General features: G+C 41.7%; 1 protein-coding gene across 1 annotated transcript in view; it reads right to left on the bottom strand.

Annotated features, from left to right (window-relative positions):
• Positions 1–11023, bottom strand: part of LOC306765671 (uncharacterized protein) — a gene marked incomplete at both ends in the record, with an annotated part of 74499 nt that extends 63476 nt beyond the window's left edge. Inside the window, 4 exons of the mRNA XM_079253155.1 lie at positions 2493–2768; positions 2958–3021; positions 3100–3159; positions 10988–11023. Of these exons, the coding sequence (XP_079109281.1) occupies positions 2493–2768; positions 2958–3021; positions 3100–3159; positions 10988–11023 (436 nt within the window). The remainder of the gene's footprint in view (positions 1–2492; positions 2769–2957; positions 3022–3099; positions 3160–10987) is intronic.
• Between the last annotated feature and the right edge of the window lie 4484 nt (positions 11024–15507).

The raw sequence follows: 15507 nt of genomic DNA on the forward strand, positions 1-15507 counted from the left end.
TGTGACAATTTCAGCCTTTTGTATTGATCAGTGATGAATGTTCCTCCATCTGACATCAGCTTGGCTTCATTGCTGGCTTGACTGTGCTGAGGACAGAACAGCTCTTTTCTAAAGAGAAGCAGCACAGCTGCTCTCGGCTTCCAGAATATATCCCAGGAAAGCTTTCATTCTTTATTTGCTTGGATTTTTCAAGCTTGCATTCAAATATTTGCTGCTGGTTCATATGTGGAAGAAGTGGAAGAAGCATGCCATGTTGTAGCACTACAGTAAAGAGATCATACTGAGCTGGAAGATGTGACAGAGCTCGCTCACCAAGAGCTTCGACTTTGAGAAGAATTTAGAAAATATTGGGAAGAACTGAGGACGATACTGCTCAGTCACTTCTGTCATGCTGGCAAATCCAAAAGCACGTCTGTCCCCGTCTTTCTGTCTTTCTTTCTTTCTTCTAGAAATAAATGAGACCATAACTTGATGAATTCTGACTAATAAAGTGGAATGCATCTGGAGCTTTCTAGCAGAAAACAAGTGTCTGACCCGTTTCCACCGGCTTGACCGTTTGACAACTGCAAGTGCTGCTGATACAGAAGAGCAAATCCTGTTTTCTCCAAATAGATGGATAAATCCATCGCTGATCACTCACATGGAAATGGATTAACACCCAGGGCGGGCTATGCTAAAGCTAAAACAACTACAAGGACACAACTTCTTCTTATTTTATCAGCAATGTTACTGAAACATAAAGAGCATTTGCTGTTGGCTGCTTTTGGATGTCAGCCTCTCAAACTGAGGTTCCGCCATCTGCCATCGGCTAGTTTGGCCTCATGTCAGGTCCCGGATGTGCGGCACAAAAGTCTGGATTTCACATCTGAATCTGAACTGAAACTGAATGATGAGAATGAATTCAGGAAAGAAAAGTTTCAGTTGAATAAAGATAAAAAAGAAGAAAGATTCAGTTTCCAATCCAGTCATTCAGATTCAGTTTTTAAAGCAATTCTTCAAACAGGCGTGTTCAGATTCACATTGAACAATTCATATTCAGATAGAAAGAATTCAGATTCCTGGTGGCACAAAGTTTCTCCTTTACATGAACGCAATGAAAAACAAGCTGATTGTTGTGTTTTTCTTCTCATTTTCATTCATTTCTCCTTTGAATGGAATGAAATGGACGACTGATGCAGGAAGCAGTGATGAAGCCTGATTGGCTGTTGAGGCCTGGTGCTGTGTCTTGATTAGAACAGGTGTGCTGCTGATCAGCAGGTATGTGCAGCAGCTGCGCCTCTTCTTCCTCATTGGCGCAAACAGCCGCGTGGAGAAGGAAGCTGCGCTTCTTCCAGGACAGTAAAACATGCAGAAAAGCTGCGTTTGCTGCGGGATGGAGCTTAAACACGCAAAGCTGACGTGGCTCAGCTTCCACGCCAGCCTGAAAGGTGAGAAACGGCTTCAGGTGTGTCAGGTGTGGCTTTTAGCAGGAAAAGTCTTTACTAAGCAGCTTCATCACATGCAGCTGGCAGACATGTTAACCAGCTGCGTCCTGAACGCAGCTTCCTGCAGACCAAGGCGTGTCTCAACGTGGGCGGGGTTAAACGCGTTGAGCTCCGCCCACTGGATGGGATTCTTCTTCCTCGCCGCAACTGCTTTCTTCTTCTTTGCCTTTTTTCCACGTTTAATAGCACCACCTACCGGATTTAAGTGTGAAATGATGTTATTTTGACTTTCTGACTCTTCTTCGCCGCCACCATGGCCGTCTTTTTCTTCCCATTTTCCACGTGACCACATGTAAAACCGCCACCTACCCGATGCGGGAGTGTATCCTGAGATGATTAAAGTAAGGCTCGCCATGTACATCTTTGATCATTTGGGACATGATTAGTTATTTTCATTTTAGGATGTGAACACTCTTGCTTTAAGAAGTTTTTTTTAAATGCTCCCATTTCTACACGGCTACAGGAAGAAGAAAGGCAGACTGAACAAAACTGCTGACTGTAACATTAGTTATTGATCAATGCTTTACTGGTATTATATGTAAAATTATATCACAATATAAAATAGATCCTATATTACACCCAGGTTCCACCAAGATATTGTGTCATCATTTCTGTGGCCTTCAAACTGTATTTGAGCTGAGTTGAGCAAGGAGTGCATGGTCTCAGGCCAGTTAAAAGTAGCAGTAAAAGCCCTCACCCCATGCTGGACATCTAACCACCGTCCCACAGGCACATTTGAAAGGCTCTCACAGATTGAAATGACTGGAGCATTGGAATGCAACACACATAATATAGACTTTTTTTCAAGGAACAGAAACGGCAAACACTGGATTTATTGCCCACACACACACACACACACACACACACACACACACACACACACACACACACACACACACAGAGCTTTAAGCTGTGAACATCCATCATTTCTGCACCAAATGATTCCTAGTGGATTCTGAAGTGAAAGGAAAACATGAACGGCTCCCTCAGCTCCATGACTCTCTTCACCTTCACTCATCAAGTCACAGTTTTGGACTTTTTTCACTGTTTCCTTTTCTTCTCCTTCATCCATCTCAACAACTCCAGGCAGGGAATCTCTTCCTTGAAATGACTGCGTTCTGCAGCATTTGGCTGCCTTTATGGTGTCATGCAGTAAAGCATCTTCTTCCTGTAGAGAAAAAAGCTCATTCTCAAAGTAGATACTGGAGATGGCCCAAAACGCTGAGGTAGGAAGGCTGCATCCACTCTTCCCTGTCCCACTGCTGCTCTTCATGTCACCTTCCCCTACAGAGGGAATAGAATGAAAAGAGATAAATGACAGTAAAAAAGATCTTGGACATCCCACCTCTTCAACTTTTAGAAGAAATCCAATATTATATTTGAAGGGGCATCTCAGGTCAGCCGAGGTAATCTAGCAGAGAATAAAAGCATGCAGGGAAAAGCAGTTTCTGTATGTGTGGACAACAAGTCTACCTTCAATAGTAGCTGATGAGATGGATTCAGAAGGCATCTTTTTCACTGGAGCATCTTCTACATCCTGAAATTTGCAGAGGGATTAACAGTAGTCTTCAAACAAGTGCTTAAATACATGGCTAATTAATGAAGCTCCTCTTACCTGTAGTTTCCGCTCCTCCCGACGCCTTTTTCTGGCCTGCAGTCTCTTCTTCACACCTTGCTGATTCAATGACAATGAACGTTCACTATTAAAACTTGAAGAAAAGTCAATCCACAGGGTTTTCAGTCAAACGTGGAGTTTAAAAGAACTCTTTGAAAAGTAGGATCATGTAAAGAGCATTTACGGCATTGGAAAGTTTCTCAGAAGAAGACACCACCATCTTCTTATTTGCAGCATGTTTTCCTTTGAAGAAATAAAAACACAATAGGTTGATTTGTGCCAGAAGCAAAAGTGCCTTGTATTCACCGGGCACAAACTCATCCCAATTTCCACATACCTCACTGGAATCACATTTGGCCCCCATGACAATGTAGAGAGCGGACTGAAAGTCAAAAAGTACATGTTGAAATATTTTCTCCACATCCCTAGTATACATGTCATATTTCTGAATGTTAGCTATATATAATACAAGGCATAATCCTGCCTGTCTCTGTTGCTGTATTATTGTTTGTCTGCACGATCCTTGTACTTCCCCTGCCTGTCTCCAGAGTTGCATTGCTGTATATCAGTTTATTCATGTTAAACACCCTGCCTGTCCCTGTAGCTGCCTCGCTGTCACTTTGTACAGCATAAGAGGAACAAATCAGCAATCAGATAGTTGGCACTTTTAAACTGCTTTTTAATGGAAAAGAAAAGCAAATCCTGTGGAATTAAAGGCTCTAATTAGAATGAATCTCTCCACACTTTCCCTTCCCTCCCTTCCTGTCCTTCTTCCTAATCACTCCTGATTGCTTTTCATCCCACTCACCTGAGCCCCTCCTTATGGAAGCCATGCACACACATTTATTCAGTCTTTGTCCTTCTCACAGGGCGGCAGCACTGCTAAGGGCAACATGTGCACCTTTATTATTGATACTGTGATAAAGTTAGCTCTACATTGTATTGATCTTTATCAAAGGGAACATTTAATGGACTTGATCATTTCTAATCCTTGCTTTGCTTTCTTTCACAGCCATTTTTGGTTGAGCATTTAACTGAATCATTTGACAATAAATCATGGGCTTCCTGAGCCTTAGTCCATCTCTTGGTTCATGCATCCTTACCAATACCCACCATGCTAACTTTCCTTCATCCTCCTGCTTCACAATAATACAACAGCCCTGGTCTTACCATTAGAACAAACAGGCCACAGTTGTTTGAGCACACTGCTTTGCCAGACCCTGGAGGTGTGAAAACAAGGTTTGGATTAAAGGATAGTCAGCAAATGGAAAACTTTAGCGGATGCAATGACATATCAAAGCGGAGCATCATTTCTGCCAAGTGTCCTCCGGGGTCCAGGGGAGAGGAGGTGTGCAATGTGTCTGGAAAAAACAGAGGAAAACGTCGTGGAGAACTTGAACCAGGTGAATATTAGAACGGCAGAACAAACATGAGACATTTGAAGATGCAAATAAGCTCATCTGTGAGGCGAAAATGTGCTGGAAAATCCAGCAATAATCCCAATAAAACTTTGATTGTCATTAATTGGCCGTTTTTTCATCGATGCTTACCTCCATTTAGCAAAGTTGGACGTTGTGTCGCCGACGAGCCTTAATTAAATGATCTCCAGGTGGTTTGGTGAAGATATGGCACATGGAAACTTGTAAAATGTGAAGAAGAAGACGGCGACTGCGGCGAGGAAGAAGAATCACATCCAGTGGGCGGAGCTGAAGGCGTTTAACCCCGCCCACGTTGAGACACGCCTCGCTCTGCACACTGCAGCCAGGGGTAGTTGATCAGAGACGCATGCAGCAGAGCTGGCCTTCTGAATGGAAATATTGTTGACCATCAGGTTTATTTAATGGTGGCCACCAAAACCGTGATGAGGATGAAACTGCGATGAATGGTGCAGCCCTACCGTGAAGTGCATCATGGGTATTCAGACAGAGCTGCTGGATCAGTAGGAGTGAAGACAAGCTGCAGTGAAGACTTGGGAAGAAAAGTCAGCGTGTTTTATCAAGTACATGAGTACTGGGCTTTCATGACGTGAGCTTTATTTAAATGACCTACTTTATATGAATGTTGATCATTAAGCACTATGCCGAAGAACAGTGAGTGCTTTTATTTTCTGTGTTTAAAGCTTGTACACGTGGAAGCTAAGCTGTCTGGACAGGCTGCACGTGCCTCGTCATGCGCCACCGTCCCCCCTCGTAAAGGAGAAATGACAACAGCGCCAAACCAAAAGAACTCCCTTTTCTCCTCATATCTGTTTGCTGCTAAGCTAGCAGTGAAGCTCCTCATACGTCTTATTGGACACAAATTGGCCAGTTTTCCTGTGGAAGTGTTAAAACATGCGGGACTGCAGTGGAAATTTCTCTCCTTTTTTAGGAATAATACGCAGAACTGTGAGCAAGTTGTGATGAGCATCTGTGAATGCAGCAGTTTTTCTGCTTCCATTACAAGGGGAGATACATTTATCAGGTTTTTCTTGCTGCTTAACATGTGAGGGTGCATGTGTCAGCTACTGAAATGTACCTACGGAGAAAAATGAGGGCTTCTTTTAATAAGGGCTGCAAATCTATTTTAACAAATGAAATTCCAGGCTTTGTAATAAATCTTGTTTGATCACATAAGAGGAAAAGAAAATGTGAAAAGAGATGTCTAAAATGTTTCATTTCTTCCTCCTAGACAACTCTGAGGTTTCTTTGAAAGCAAACTGAGACTAAGGTTTATTTCTCCTACGTCTCGGTTTGCTCTCGGGAGAAATAAGATGCACCAAACCTCAATGTAGTCTCATTTGAAGTTTTAGAAGAGATCTCAACAAGCTCTGATATGATTCTCCTAGTTTCTCAACTTTAGTTTCTCTTTGTGATCTCAGGCAGAGAAATCAGAGAGCTCTCTCTATGAACTTAATCTCCTCTCATCCGGGCTTTAGTTCATGCTTCTCATATTAATCTCAGACAGAGCAAAGGAAGAGCTCTCCACAAACACTCACTGAAATCTCCCACTTAGAGAAATGTTTTCTTCTTTCCTATCATCTCATATCATGCTGACTTTATTGTAATCCACATTAATATTTCTTTTCAATGTTGGATTGTATGCAGAATGAATTGATTAAAATTACTGCAAATAGCATCTGCTTTTATATTAACCAACAGTTTTCCACAAAGAATTTGAAGTAGATTGCATGTAATTCATGTAATTGCAGTTTGTTTCATCAACCACATAAAAAATTATATTATATTATATTATATTATATTATATTATATTATATTATATTATATTATACTATATTATATTATATTGACTGCATTTGGCACAAAACCCCGGAACTTTGAACCCTGTAATGCAACCCAACTTTAGTATTTAGGAGAGAGCCATCAGTCACAAATGCTGCATGGTCATTGGTTAAGAGAGCTACTCGGTGGCTAATGCTGTATCATGATTGGTTACTTCACAACGTAGTGAGGCGACTTAACGAGGTCAGGTCGTGTGGTACGTTTCTTCTTTTTTTGTGTGCTTAACGTGTGGAGTCTTTGGCAGAAGGAATGGAGGAAATGAATCTTGCAGGAGGAAAAAGAAGGGAAGCAGCATCTTTGTTAAACGCAGTTTGGGTAAATTTTAGATGGCGAGCGTTTACAGCGGCCTCTAGACACTTCCATAAATTGTATGTGCATGGAAAATGTGGATTTGTCATGCAGTGAAAGCAGTTTAAATAATGAAAATGTCTTCTTTATTTTCCAGGATGAATGCATGTGAAAATAATAAAAAAGAGACGGCCAAAAGAGCGGGAAAGCCACCGAAGAAGATCAGTTTTTATGAACCAGACCGCGGCTCACCAAGAGATAACCCAGCTGGGAATTGTCTTATTATTTCAATCCACAATTTAGCTCTAAATTCATATTGATTGTTATATTGTAACTTACCTTGGACACTATAATAAGCAACATCTTAGACACTCTGTGTTCTCTTATCACTGGGATTAATATTATTAATATAACTGTCAGCTTGAGGTCCACATGTTGATTTCCAGGATGTTTTAAAGAAAAGGGAGTGGAACCCTCACTTGGAACTGTGTGTGTTTTACTGACAGATATTGGTTCAATTATTGCTACATTTGGGGTTCGGATTAGATTTTAAAAATGGGATTTCAATAAAATAAAAGTTCTCTTCCTGAAAATCTCTGTTTTCCAGGTACTAGATTTAAAATGGGTCTGAAAATGTTGTTCCCTGCAGAAACTCTGTTCTCACTTCATTGCAGGTTTTAGAATGGAATACTTGTGTTGACAATGTGCTGAACTGTTTTAGTTGCTCATTATTTACAAATGAAAACTGTAATTATTGGGATGCTTTTTCTTTTTTAAACGTGTCTCTTCCTTTTCTTGACTTGTGCTTGCTGCTGTGTCCCTGTAAGGTAAAACATCTGCTGTGCTCCAGGTGGTGAGCACCTGGAGGCATTAAAAGCTTTTCTGGACAAAGTGGAACAGATCCAACCTCAGGCTGGTCCTTGGGCTCCAAAGAACAGGTCTGGGAAGCAAGAGCTGTGTCCAGGAAGTGGCCTCTTCTTGTCCTCCACTCACCTGTCTGCAATCCATGCAGAAGCAAAGGACTGCCTTCGCTTATTCCACCTTCTTTTCAAGAACTTCTTTCCTGAAGCGGAGTGCCGACATGCTGTGGCGTTTGGGAAACACGGAAAGGTGCCAGATGGGAAGACAGTCCTGGACCAGTTCAAAGTCAGTGGAATTTGAAGGAAGTATATGGCTCATTTGGTAGTGAATGATTTCTGGAAATGTTGTGGAAAAGTTGTGGAAATTCATCAGCAGAAATATCTGGGAAGCCAATATAGAGAGCCAAAGTCCCCCCCACAGAGGGGGATCTTATTGTGGAAAAAAAAACTGTGTGACAGTGAATCATGAGACAACTAATGTTTTGATCCTGCTTGAATTGTCATGAATTCCACATCTAGATTTTCTTCCTTCATTTTCTACACGGCTTAGTCCAGTTAAGCTGGAGCCTATCCCAGCAGTCATCAGGCCAGAGACGGGGTTCATCCCAGACAGGTCGCCAGTCCATCACAGGCACGTATTTCTCAGTTTAAAATCTACATTTACAAGTAAAAAAGTTCGTTAGCACACACTCAAGAAGTGCCTGAGTAACGTCATTCTTCCCAGAGCTGCTGAAGCAAGTGTTAACGCTAAACCCTGTGTGTTTTGTTCCGCCATGTGGTCACATTGAGCCCTGTTTTTTCTTTGCTTCAGCTGAAAAAGAATAGTTGTCACAGCATCAACACGTCAGAGCTCGGCTGCTAATGCTGATGGATGATATATGCCTGGTGGTGCCCATGCAACTATTTAGTCTCACTGCCACAAATGAACATCAGCCACATCTGACAGCTTTTCCCAGACTGCCACACATATTGTGTAGGATTACATTTAGTTTACTGGCCCGTTTCACCTGACTTTTTTCTTTAATCCTGGAAGCATTTGTAGGGATATGAATAATGTGGAACTGCTGATGCAGTTCATGGGATCAGAAGTTAAGTTGTCTATGGCTTTTCACTGCCCTACATATAGGGGTGTCACCATTCTCCAAATGCTTTATTCAGCTTGATTCTTGATATTTTCACTCTACCACTTTTAGTTTAGTCTCATCTAGAACCACTGGTTACCGTGGCAACTGCTGTAGTTTAAAACGTCTCAGAAGATGGTCTGCATGGCGTCATGAGTGATATTTCTAACAGGAAATAAAACCATTTTACTTGACAAGTAATCAGCTAATAGTTGAAGCTGCAGAAAATCAGTTTGTCATCAACATAAGATTTAGTTTTTCAGCAATGTTTTACCTTCCCCATGTACTGTTTAGCATGCATCCTACCATCAGCTTTTTCAAGCCAAATAAGCAGCATTTCTTTTCCAAACATGACCTGGAGTTTATTTCTAGTTTGTTTTCCTCTTCTTCTTCTGGACCTTCTCACATTAATCACCATATCTGGCCAAATCTGATGGAGTTTCTGAAGTATTCCAAGTATTACATCCCTACTTTTAATGTTGGGATTGTTTCAGTGTCCTCCCAGTTTGACTGGATTTCCTTCTGTGTGAACCAGAAACATATTAGAATGTGAATTTTGGATCTATGGAGGAAAAAAGTTCTTAATACTTAGTGGAAACTGCTGTTCCATGATAAAATGAGTCCTTTGTGTTTTTTCTTTGCTTTAATCTTGCAGCTTACATCATGCGCTGTAGTACACTGGATGGTTGGACACCGGATGAGAAAAGTAAGCTGATAAAAGTCTTCATAAACAAACGCTGCACAAGGGCCACAACACTGTAAATGACAGAATGTGGCATACTGAGACTTTTTTTACTGAGCCTGTTCAGAAAAGCCCTTGAATGCAAATGCTGCATGTTGGCCTCAGAGACTCTTTGACTGTTCAGTGTTGTGCATTGCTGTAAAGTCTTGTTGACACTGCTCATAATGCTTTCAGAGAATTGTTTCAAAACACAACTTTCCAAAAAGATGCATCTTTCTAGTTCCCATCTTATAATGATGACAATGTTAGAAGAGCTTTTGCTGTCAGTAAACGCTCTTTAACTTTCTTCCATTTGTTGTTCATGTCATTGTTAACTTTGCAACCACTTCAAATACTCAGCAGTCGTCAATTTTCAAGTACAATGACTATGTTGGAATTTAATAAAGATGAAGACTCCGCTTCAGATTTCTTTCTTCCTTTTTTTATGTGAAGTCATCTGCCATGTGCTGTAGAAGTAGAAAGCCTGATGGCGTTGGGTACATCTGCTACATCCCTCTGTCGTGTGGTAAAGAAAGAGTTCACCACCGTTGTTTTATTGCTCTATCATGATGTTATTAAGTGCATGGTCTGTGTTTAGGATGGTAAATCCAGTCAGGTGGGAGGAGAAGGTCACATGATTTAAGCATCCTGATAGTAGGACCTCAGGTGTGTGTGTGTGTGTGTGTGTGTGTGTGTGTGTGTCCAGTATTGCTCAGTTTCTTTTTCAAAGGAGAAATAAAGGAGCCATTAAAAGCAGTGCAGTGAAACTAGCAAGGAATCTCCCTAAAGTCTCCAGTATGACTCCCTCTAGTTATTCTGTCTCACCTATTTCTCCTGGTGAATTTTAGGAGAAACATATGAGAAACATTTTAGAGCAAATAGAAACTAAAATGAGGCTGAGATGAGAATCTCACATTTGTCTCTTGAGCTCTAAAAGAGCAACCTTTGAGCAGTAAAATTGTCCTTGCCCCCAAAAGCAGCATCTTTTTAATAGAACTGGATTTTGGTGGACGACTGACTCAAATAGACACAAATATTATTGTAAACTCAGGCTCTATTAATGTCTGCAAAGAAATCCATTTCATTCAGTTTCAGTTCAACAGTAGAAAAACAGGAAAATCTTCCTGGCAAAACTGAACAGTCTTCAAATGAAAAAGTCATTTGAAGTCATTTATCTAAGCGCTCCAGTGTAAAACATGTTCCAGGACTTTTAAGGTGTAAAATGTTTCCGTCCACACGCTTCATTAATAAACATGAACATGTGACAGTAAAGCCCACTGTGTTGTGGCTTCAGTCTGGTCCTGCAGCAGAGCTCATCACCTCCTGCTCTTCCTGCAGCTGGAAGCTGGATGCTGCAGGAGGACCAAGCTTCTAGATCAGCCGTCTCCAACTGCGCTCATCCTGCAGCTTTTACTGTTTCCCTGCTACAACACACTTTATTCAAATGAAAAGCTTCTCCAGCAGCTTCTCATCTTCTGCACCTGCCTGTTAATGAGCCATTGATTTGCGTCAGGTGTGTCACAGCGGGGAAACACTAAAACCTGCAGGGTGGTAGCTCACGAGGACCGGAGTTGGAGACCCCTGTTCTAGACTGTTCTTCTGGACGGGGGAGGAGCTTACGCAGCCGTTGCTGCCGCTAACAGAAGAGGAAACCATTCGGACTTAAACCTTCCTCACCAAAAGTCTTCAATAACACTGTAAAAAGTTGCTCAACTTGTTAGTTGCTTTTTCTTTAGTCACTGGAAGGATGTGAAACATCCCAACATGAAGCACCAAAGTACTAACGGAGGTCCTCCGTGTGCATCAGTGGAATTGTCGTGCACTGAAACGTTCTGCAGTTAAATGCTTTAACGTCTTCACTTTTCTGGAATTAATGCTAATGAAGGTGTTAAAGTCCCAGCCCTAGTTTTTACTTTAAAGTAGTAATTGCTTTTATTAATATTGTGACACTGATGAAGAACAAGCAGATTATTTCTTCAGCCAAGACATAAAGATCTTGTCTTTTTTATTCCAGAAGTGCAGACAGCGATGAGGCAGCCGCTCTGAGATCCAGAATGGGACCACCGAAGCCAGAACACCTCCGACCCCTCAGCTGACTTCATCTGCACACCTCCAGTAACGACGCAGCTCCTACACACACCTGACAAGGTGTGTAAAATGACTTGACATCTCCAGAAAGCATGGCTGAAATGGTCCATTTCTTTCTCTCCTTGATGTCGTTCCAGCAGGGAGCGAGGAAGGTGGTCCACAGCTGGAAGAGCAGCCTCCTCCTTCATCTAGTCATCATCAGACGTGGACATTTCACATCAACACGTTTGTATCAGCAATACAAAGACAACATTGTTCTTCAGTCAGCTTTATTTTCAATGCAACTCTCTCAAAGTTGTTGTGTTTTCTGCAGCCTGTCAGGATGTCTGATCACAGAGGAAGGCTGTGCTTCTCTGGCCTCGACGTTGAACTCCAACCCATCCCATCTGAAACATCTGGACCTGAGCTCCGCTGATTACGCTGAAATACGTGTATTGTGTGAAAAACACCTTGAGTCGCTGAGATCAACTATAAAAGACGTGGTCTCTCAGAGAGAAGCTGTGAAGATCAGTCCAAACTGCAAACTGGAAACACTCAGGTCATGTTCAAAGTAGATTTTGTTCCTCCTCAACCAATGTGTTTCAGTGGCTGAGTGTTATTTTAGAAATAAAGGAAGTGAACGTCTGACATCTAATTACACGTTTACTCAGAACAGTTGTGTGTTCGTTCATGATGCTGCTTTAGGATGTGTGTGAACTGTTCCATGTCACACAGCCTACAAAGGAGAATTTTCTGTTGATGCTATTGGATGACTAACAAGGTTGGAGGTTATCTGTGCTGAAGTTAACTCTGGTTCTGGTTGTCCATCTCAATAGATTCTACCAGACGCCCCGTGGTGGCCACAATTAGTAATAGTGATAAAAGTCCAACATCCTTACCAAGCGATAGAACCCCCCCCCCCCCCCCCCCCCCATCACATTGTTCTAAACCTGACTCTTTCTTTTCTCTTTGATTTCATTAGAACAAGGTAAGAAGGAAAAAGAAAGAGCTGCCAAGGACTTGTCATCTTTCCATCCAGTCTTCATCTTTCTCCTCTGCTTCATATGTGGACATTTCCTGTAAACATGGACCGTAACATGATGCTGCTGCAGGTTAGCAGATCACCTGAGGAAGGAACTGTATGGACAGAAACTGGACAACATCATAGCACAGATTTATTGGGAATAAAGCCGTCATTGACCCTCTTAGTTGTGTCCAGGCTCAAGTCTTCATGATGACCTGAAAACTGTATATATGTTCTTATGTGCCTTAATTTGGGTTCCTTATCCCACCACTTCTCTAGCACCTATCACACACAGCAAGTTCTGCACTTTTACAGCTCAGAGGGTTTTCACTTCACACATTTTGTCCATCCAGAGACACCGTAGTGAAAATGTGACATAAATCCGGCAGCTGCCATGTATGTGGACCCACAGCTAGTAGATATAAACAGATCATTGTAGAAGAAGAAAAACAAAGGTTTAAATACCAACAGAAACAGTTTCTTTTCTCTCATTGATCTTCTGTTTTGTTACATGCTGCTAAATTTGAAGCATCATGTTTTCTGACTTGCTTGTTTTTATTCCTCACTGACATGTTTCTCCAAACATTCATCCTTTTGACCACTGACCTGGGATTTCTGCTTCTATTCAGGTTTAAACCTGCACATTTTTACTTTTCTCTGTGAAGAGATACAGATTGAAACGTGGGCTGATATCAGTGGGTCCATTTAACTCCAACATGTTATAAAATCTTGGATTTATACTTCATTTCAGCTCTAATGAATTCGCAGTTAATTGCATGTTGATATATTTGACAAAGTGCCTGATTTTAATCCTGCATGGTGTTCGTTGTCAGTGCTTTCAGTTTGGATCCTTCATTACGAGCATCTTCCAACCTGATGCAACGGTTTCACGGTGTAATGAGAGAACCGGGAAAAATCACACATAAGACGTTTAATTAATGTTTTGTCCTCTTTCATTCAGCTTAATAAAAAATGAAGTATTAACAGTTTTCTTAAACCCTCCTGTTTTTGTGCCCGACACTCATTTATCCAAAACAAAGTGATGCATCGAGTGCATCTCTGCAAACCCAAATCCGTCACACATCAGTCCAATATGATGAATGGAAGAAAACTGAAGCCACTTTGGTTCAAGTTTTAACTCAGTGCTTGACTGGAGGAACATTGGAGGCGATTTTTCAGACAAATGCTGCCCTCTGCTGGTCACAGGAGGAAACGCACCATCCAGCTTCCACCTGCAGTTTTACACATGATGCAGGACTTCAGAGACCTGGGGCCTCATTTATGAAGCTGTCACATGCACAAAACCCAGCACACGCCAATTGAAGTCAACTTTTAGGATTTATCAAAACACGACTTGGTTGTAAAATGTCCCTACCTCCACGCCGACTCTGACCCTGGCGTACACACAAAATCTGGAGAAACTGGAAACGGCAACACCAACGGCAGAGGAATAAAACCATAGAAATGATGTGATATGCAAGGTATTAATGTAAAATCTAATATGTTTTCCCTTAAATGTTGTAAAAGTAATTTGGAAAAGTTACATAAAAAATTATCAAGATTTACAACAAAAACCTACATGTTATCAAGAAACACTAAAATATGGTCTGTCCTCCTGGAACAAAGCCGACAGTACATATTATCAAATCAACTCGACGCCAAACAAGGTACACATTAAGTTCTAAATCAACAACTAGACAAACACTCGGAGAGCCCAAACCTCCGCCAAAGCATTTAAAAAATTCCTGCATCCAAACGATGATCTGGATCACTACCAAATTTAAATCAGTTTTTCCTCTTCACATTTCCAACAAATCCTGAAAATTTCATTAAAATCCATCCATAACGTTCTGAGTTATCTTGAACAAAAACAAACAGATATGCACCGGTAAGAACATAATGTCCTTGGTGGAGGTAATAAATCCAATTTAAATCACACGGTAACCTGGCAAAATGCCCATCATTTATCATGCTACAATAAGGTTATTTTCCCACCTGTAGCTGTTCAGGATTTACTCACTGGATATAAAAGGCACACACCGTAAAGTAACGTAAAGATGCACAATGGCATACCTGGCACTGCTGAAGGATGTGGTGGATGGAAGTCTCCGGAGGGAGCAGTATTTAGAGACCAACAGGAATTTTTGGCTCATGATGATGAGTGGCTCTTACATAGGTTTTGTCTACCTCGTGCTGTGCTGTTGAGCCTATGTGATGAGTTGGGCCCGGCTTTACAGAGACGCACCAGAAGGAGCCATGCAGTACCTGTCCCTCTGCAAGTGCTCACAACACTGGGCTACCTGGCAACTGGCACCTTCCAGAGGGAAGTGGCTGATAGATCGGGGATATCACAACCCACCTTCAGCCGTATCCTACCAGGGGTGTTGGAAGGTATTATCACCTTATCGCAACGGTACATAAACTTTCCTTACACTGTGGGTGAACAAGCAAACAAAAAATGCAATTTGCAGAAATGTCCGGTTTCCCAAATGTAATCGGTGATTGACTGCACTTATGTTACCATAAGGGCACCAACTGAGAAGGAATCTGCTTTCGTTAATCGTAAGCATTTTCATTCTCTAAACGTCCAAATTATATATGATGCAAACATGTTGCTCACCAATGTAGTGGCCCGTCGGCCTGGGTCCACCCATGACTCTTTCATTCTAAGAAACAGCAGTGTAGGATGCAGACCTGAGATTGGAGCTGTGCAGGATGGCTGGCTGATCGGTAAGGATTCATGTTATAACTACCGCACACTACTGCAGTATCTAACATTCTCCAACTTTGCAGGTGACAGTGGATATCCCCTGAAATGATGGCTGCTCACTCCATTTCCCAACCCTCAGAGTGCAGAGGAAAACATTTACAATGTGCGTGTAGCACCTTATAAGAATTATTTCTGTTTGTTGCACTCAGTAATCTGCTTTCTTAGTGATGTGATTCACCAATGTTACCGCTAGGGGGCAGGGCAAGCAGTTCTGTGATAATTACCGAAGAAGAAGAAGAGAAGCGTGTGTGTGTGTGTGTGTGTGTGTGTGTGTGTGTG

The sequence above is a fragment of the Telmatherina bonti genome (assembly GCF_933228915.1).
Source record: "Telmatherina bonti genome assembly, chromosome: 14".
Taxonomy (NCBI): domain Eukaryota; kingdom Metazoa; phylum Chordata; class Actinopteri; order Atheriniformes; family Telmatherinidae; genus Telmatherina; species Telmatherina bonti.